This window comes from Melospiza georgiana, chromosome 19, assembly GCF_028018845.1.
Source record: "Melospiza georgiana isolate bMelGeo1 chromosome 19, bMelGeo1.pri, whole genome shotgun sequence".
NCBI lineage: Eukaryota > Metazoa > Chordata > Aves > Passeriformes > Passerellidae > Melospiza > Melospiza georgiana.
The window spans coordinates 6,586,046-6,592,597 of NC_080448.1; the positions used below are offsets into that span (position 1 = coordinate 6,586,046).

The following is a 6,552-nucleotide window of genomic DNA, read 5'->3' on the forward strand; positions in this document are numbered from 1 at the left end:
GGCACTAAAATACATGAAGTACTCCTGGTTTATAACATAATTTCTCTAAAGGATGTTTACTAAAAGATGGTGTCAATGTGGTGTCATTCCTTTGGCTACTTGGGTCCAAGTTTTTGTAAATGTCTCTTGTTGTAGGCTGAAATGTATTACAACTTTATCACTATTTTCCTTACTAAAAATAAAACAAGTTGCTAAGAGTTCCACAAACCCATAATTAACTTCTCCTTTGAGAACAAAGAGGATGCATTTTTAAAATGTTTTTATTGCCTTAGTAATACATGTTACAAAAAAAAAGTCTTCTGCAGCAAAACACACAAAGAACAGGAATGAGTGCAAACCAAACAAATCAGAAAGTAAATTATCTATGAAACCACTTATTTCAATGCAACAGGGGAACAGTAAAGTTTTGAAACAGCTTTTCCTCCTCTGGAGAATGCAGAACTTATTGGAGCTCCTGACATAAGTCAGAATATTGCATTAAAACAAGATTTCAATTCCTTCCTCCCAGAGAGACCCAAACATTGTCCTCACAACATTTTGTTCATTTTGTTGGAATAGAAGAAAAACTTAGTCTTGAGAAAGACTGCAACCTGCTCTGTCCTGCCAAGGCAATGGCTGTGCACTGTGCTCTCCTCAAGAGAAAGACAAGGACAACTTGGAACATAAAAATGTGGATTCTACACCATGACTTCTCAGATCTCTATTCCAATCAGTTTGTACTTCCAAAGACAAACTTCACCAGCTGACATGAGCACTTTGCCCAGATGCTTCAGCAGAACTCCAGTGTCTCATGTTCTGTCAGAATTTCTTCTCCAGGCTGCCCTGCACAGAGGAATTCTGAACACATGACCAACACCTTTGTATTTTGGGACACACTAACATAGTAACACCTTCCTGTGCCTCTGATGCCAAGTGCAGCTACAAAGTCACTCAAATTCCTGCATGTGCAGCCACCTCTTTGGCACCACAGTTCACTTGATGTCAGCCCTTCTTCACAGGCTGAAATATTTGTACCCTGGCAAATTCTCCTTGGGGTAGTATAGCTTACAAAGGAAAATAATATTTTTCTTTCTTGTTCAGTATCTTTTTTAACATTATGAGATAATAGACATTTCTTCCCTCTCTCTGCTCTCATTTATTATGTTGATAATGCTTCTGAAGTACTTGATAAACTCCATCCGAACATCTTCAGGATCTTCCTCTAAGTTGGAATGTATCAATTTTAGCTTGTTCAGTGGATAAGCTTTGAAAAGAAATAAGAATAATTAGGTATATTCCTCTTATAAAAGAAACAGTCCCAATCATGAGACAGCTCAGCTGGAATTCAGTGGTACACAATGTTTGACACCCCAGATAACACAGAGCAGGGCAAGGAGAAATGCAGCAGAGTTTGTCAGTGTTGCATACAAATACAGCTTATTGCCAGATTAAATTCTTCAAAGTTTATTATTATTATTGAAGCATAAAGTCTGGTTCTGGTCTCACATTCAGTTAAACAGAATTAAACAAATTGAGCACTGAATGGCAATTTTATTATTGAAGTGATATGATACTCTTTGATTACTTCAAAATTATGGAATTATATTTTTGTGTTTAATATGTATTAATATATTAATGCCTATAACAGACGTGCTAGTTTCAACACTGGAACAGTTTGCCCAGAAGGGAGTGTGTGTTTTCACAGCCATAAACAGCCACAAATAATTTTGCAGTATCTAAGGTACCTATTGCTAATTTTAAGATGAAGCTCATTAGCTTTTTATTTCAAAGGGCTCCCATTCTTTTGGCTAACAAAATACAGACTTAATGCCCTAAAAAGTGTCTGTTACCAAAAAAAAAATCCAAATTAAAAACCAAACTGCTACTGATGAGAAAATATGGCAGGAGTTCTAATTTCTGGCTCAGCTGCATAGACACTTGGAGAAGCAACTAAAACCCTTCCCTTTCTCCTTTCCTTTTCTTTCCAGTTCCCTGAAACTGGAATATTGCTTTGAAATCCATTATTTCTGCTTTTTCAAAGCATTTCAGTGTTCTTTAATCAAGGGATTTGGATGAAAAATACAAGCTGTGAAGTATTAACAATTTTAAAGACACAAAGATCGATGAAAACTCTGAGCCACAAATGGAGTTTTCCATCTCCTTACCCAAGGACAGGTTTTCTGTGTCCCCTGCACTGCCAGGCTTGTGATGTGCCACCAGGAGACACTGACTGTCAAGGAGAGGCTGCTGCTGCACGAAGCACGAGTACCACATCTCAATTTCTTTCAGGTGGCTGGGCAGCTCAGGGTTGAAGATTATTATTACACCATGAGAGTCCTTCATCAGAGCCGGCCAGCATGTTTCAAACCTTGAAAAGCACAGAAAATTGAAAGACTGACACATTAAGTACTCAAGAACACATTAAGTTCTCTTTTACTATAACATCAGTAACTTTGCCAGTTACATATCATATTCTAAGTATTTTGATTTATCTATTATGATAGTTGATCCCATGATTTTCTAATTTGATGATTTTTTGACAATGCAGAATTTGGTCAAATGCTCATTTAAACTTAAACATTGCCCTAAGAATAGATCATTCTCAATTCCATCTTTTAGAAATTAAGGCCTCAATCATATGCATACATTGTTTGAAGTCCACTCACATAATTTAATGGAGATGAGGGCAATTACAGAGTGGGCCTCTGTCTCCTGTATCTGTAACTTCATTCCAGGACTTGTGGACTTAACTTTTTTGAGTCAGTCTTTATCCAAAACAGAGTTCAGCTGTGATCATGGCAGAGAGTAAGTACCTAGTGTTGGATGCTTTACAGCAGAAACTATAAAAATATTTTGGGGTGAAGAGTCAGGAATACTCATGTCAAACAGATCATTGGCTTGAGCTTTAAGTACCAATATCTTGTAAACAGAACTATCAGGAGTTCAGTAACGTGGAGGAACTGGCTTACTTCTGATCACCACTGCAATCCCACAGCTCGAAGCGACACGCAGCTCCCTTGCTGTTGCCGTTGAGGTTGGGTTTCTCATACTCCAGGATCCTGCGGGGTGATGGATGCACGGTGGGATGCGATGGCACCCACAGCACCCACAGCAGAGCGGGGCTCTGAGCTCTCGCTCACCTGACCCCCTGCGTGGGGCTGTAGCTGCAGATCCCTTCCGTGCTCTCGGACACGAAGTTTGCCAGCACAGACTTGCCAGACTGGCACAACGCGGGGGTGAAAGACAGGACACACACACAGAGAGGAATTTAATGTGCCAAAGCCACAACGTCGCCGCTCACCCAAACCCCCCGCGCCATCCCTCCCGCTCAGCCCCGCTGCATGCAGGCCTGGCCCCGCTTCCTCCTGCCTTCCTTCCCTTCCTCCCTCCCTCCGCCGCAGTGACCCCGCGGGGCTCGGCGGTGCCGTTCGGGGCTCCCGGCCCGCTCTCACCTCACGGGGCCCCACCAGCAGCACCTTGGCCCTCAGCATGGCGGGCGGGCACGGCGCCTCCCGCGGCCGCTGCCCGGCAACGCGCGGGGCGGCGGGAGCGCGTGGCCATTGGCTGTGCCGCCGTCACGTGACGGGAGGGGCGGGGCGGGCCGTGAGGCGGCGTGAGGGGCTGCGGGCTGTCCGCGCTCTGTCCGTGTCCCTGCTGTGTCCCCATTGTGTCCCCGCTCTGTTACCGCCCTTTCTACGCTCTCTTTGCTGCTCTGTCCCCTTCATGTCGCCTCGCCGTCCTCTCAGTGTCCCCGCTCCGTCCTCCTGTCCGTCCGCTGTGTCCTCGCTCCGTCCCCACCGCCTCCTTGCTGAGTCCCCTTCGTGTCCTCAGACTGTGCCCACAGCGTCCCTGCTCTGTCCCCACAGTGTCCTTGCTTGACAGAACGAGATGACACAGTCAGTCTTAAGCTGCACCAAATGAACTTCAGGTTGGATGTTGGGAAAAAGTTTTTCACAGAAAGAGTGATAAAGAACAAGAATGGTCTGCATGGGGAGGTGGTGGAGTGCCCATCCTTGGGGGTGTTTAACAAAGCCTGGATGTAGCACTGGGTGCCAGGGTTTAGTTGAGGTGTTGGGGCTGGGTTGGACTCGATAGCCTTAAAGATCTCTTCCAACCCAGTGATTCTGTGAATTCTGTGTGCTTAGTCCCTGCTGTCCTCCCTCTGTCCCTGCTCTGCCCGGCCTGCTCGTTGGCCTGCTGGAACAAATGTGGTGTCACAGCAAAGGAGCAAAGGGATCCTTCACAATGCCAGTGCTGCTGTGTCTCAGGCAGCTTTGGTAAGGGGGAAATCCTCCTGGCACTTCCCAGCTGCTGCTTTCAGCAAGGGACAGGATTTCCAGCCACTGAACTGTGTGACCCCTGAGCACTGAGCAAAGGAGGAACAGCTGATAACTTTTGAGGGCAGAAGTGGGAGAAAGTGGAAAGTCCCTCTCAGCCTGTTTTTTCTGCCCATAGATACCAATCTTTGAACCATGAGAAGATAAAGCCCATGGCTCCTGTGCAACCTTTCAGGGTCCAAAAGCCAATGAAAGATGGAACAGAGATCACCAAGCCCACTGCTGCACCCCATTGCTGGCCACATCCATGCAATGCTGCTCCTGCACTGGCCCCAGTGCCCTGGCAGGCAGCCCTGGAGGGATGAAACAGGCAGAAGTCAGTGCCCTCTTCCAAAGCCCTCAATGTGGCCTTCAGAGCACTCTGCACTGCTCTGGTGTCCCTCACTAGCTCCAGCAGTGCTCTCCTTCCTTGTTTCTTTGCACTTTTAACTGCAGATTCTCCTTGGAAGGACAATGAGGCCAAGCTCTTGAAGATTCTTATTAAAGCTTGTTAGGGGAGGCAAGAGGCTTTTTGAAATGGCAGCTTCTAAGAAAATAAAACATCTGGCAGACAGATGTGCTGCTTCAGAGTTGTTTAGTGCCCAGGTACAATAGCACTTCTAGACAAGCTTTCAAACAGGGCCTCTAGGCGCTACCACAATGTAAATGTTTATTACCAGCACTGCTAATAAATGTGAACCAGAAATGCTCTGCTCTCACTGAGGGGTACAGTCTTCTCTATCACAGTGGAGACTCATTTGTTGTTTCACTCCTTGTGTAGGGATGGTTTACAGTGATTCAGTGTGGCAGTAGCATCCCCATGTTCACACAGTATTTTAAATATCACAAAACCCTTTCTTTTCAGGTTCATGGGACTAAGACAATGAAAAAGCAATAGCTGCAACTACCCATTAATTTGATTCTGCTGTAGCACAATGGATGTGTGCTTTCCGTTTGTGTTCTGTGTGATTCAGGACCAAATTCACAATGAGCTGGGACAACTCATAGTTAATTCTTTCCACAGCTTTGTTGTTTTCCACATTTCAGACCCATGACTTCCAAAGGAAAGACAGAAACTGTGGCCCAGAGAGAAGAACCAGGACAGCCTCAGCTGGCATATGGTATTAGCTGACACTAGCACATGAAGAAAAATATGTTATAAAGGGTCCTATTGTGGACACCAGCACAGAAGAAGGGGAAATAAAGCATAAGAGGTAACTGAAACTGGGTAAAACTGGCTGTTTGTGCAGCTGCCCAGAAAGCAATTAGGATTAATTTTTAGATGGAGTGTCAGATAGGGTCTTTGTGTGTTTATATTAGCCACTAAAGAGTAAGGAGAGCATAGCTGACTAAGGGTGCAATTTTTGGATTTATGGGGATTTAGTGTGATTTAGAGTTTGAAGTCACTTTAGAAAGTGGGAATTAAACTTTCAAGCCACTTAGGGTGACTTTTCAAAGGCATCTAAGTCAAGTACATTTGATGTTATCAGCATCTGCCTTAGGCATATGGATAAAGCTATGTTAGTGCCTGGTGTATTGTTTGCTGAGAGCACATGTGTGTGAATCATTTTCCTTCACTGATTTAAACTCTTTGTCAGACTGCAGCAGAGAGGAAACCCCAGCAGTAAGGGAACTACTTCCAGACAATGCTGGTAATGTCTTGCATTTATTAGATGGCAGATTTTCTACCATGATGTTTTGGTAGCAAGCAAAAATTATCATCTTCAGGTGTTTTTCTTTGCTAAAATCCTCCTTCTTCCCTCAAAAGCCACTGCAAGGTATCAATAATATTTTAATGAAGCTCTAGAAATGCCAGTGAGAACATGAGTGAGAGATGCAGTGATTGCTGTATGAGGGCAAGTGATGCTTTTTGCCTGAATTGCAGATCAGAGGATATTTGCCTCCAAGGTAGAGACCCACTGGTTTTACTGGAAGAAGCAGTAAAATGTAATGCCAGTCAGCTTTCAGATAATACTTGAGCACTTGCAAACCATTCAGCCTTTCAGTATTTTAAGTTTGCATTGTATTTCGTTTAATGTGGCACATAAAAATTTTCCTATGAAAACAACTCAAAAAATTTTTTTTCATAAGCTTTTGTGGCTCAGTATTGGTGCTTTGTTTAATGTACTTTAGCAATGTTTCCAAACTTTGGGAAACACACCCTGGGGCACTCCAGTTGTGTGTGAAAATGCTGCCTGGGTTAGAAGTACAACCACATGGCACAGCTCACCATGAAGGGCAGGCTCTGCCTGCTTGC

The 6,552-nt window shown here is 44.3% G+C and overlaps 1 protein-coding gene across 1 annotated transcript; it reads right to left on the minus strand.

The window, feature by feature from the left end:
- Nucleotides 1–242: 242 nt before the first annotated feature.
- IFT22 (intraflagellar transport 22) lies at nt 243–3,512 on the minus strand. The gene is made up of 5 exons (XM_058037549.1): nt 3,432–3,512; nt 3,120–3,199; nt 2,949–3,038; nt 2,145–2,347; nt 243–1,243 (listed from the first exon to the last, which is right to left on the minus strand). Exons 1-5 carry the CDS (start codon nt 3,468–3,470, stop codon nt 1,095–1,097), a joined length of 561 nt encoding a protein of 186 aa, XP_057893532.1. The 5' UTR covers nt 3,471–3,512; the 3' UTR covers nt 243–1,094.
- Between the last annotated feature and the right edge of the window lie 3,040 nt (nt 3,513–6,552).

Excerpts from the sequence above, each read along its gene's own strand:
- IFT22 (XM_058037549.1), bottom strand. The coding sequence starts at position 3,470 with ATGCTGAGGGCCAAGGTGCTGCTGGTGGGGCCCCGTGAG. Across the intron at positions 3,039-3,119 it reads AGCCCCACGCAGGGGGTCAG|GATCCTGGAGTATGAGAAAC; the intron begins GTGAGCGAGAGC and ends ATCACCCCGCAG. Across the intron at positions 1,244-2,144 it reads CACAGAAAACCTGTCCTTGG|CTTATCCACTGAACAAGCTA; the intron begins GTAAGGAGATGG and ends TTCTTTTCAAAG.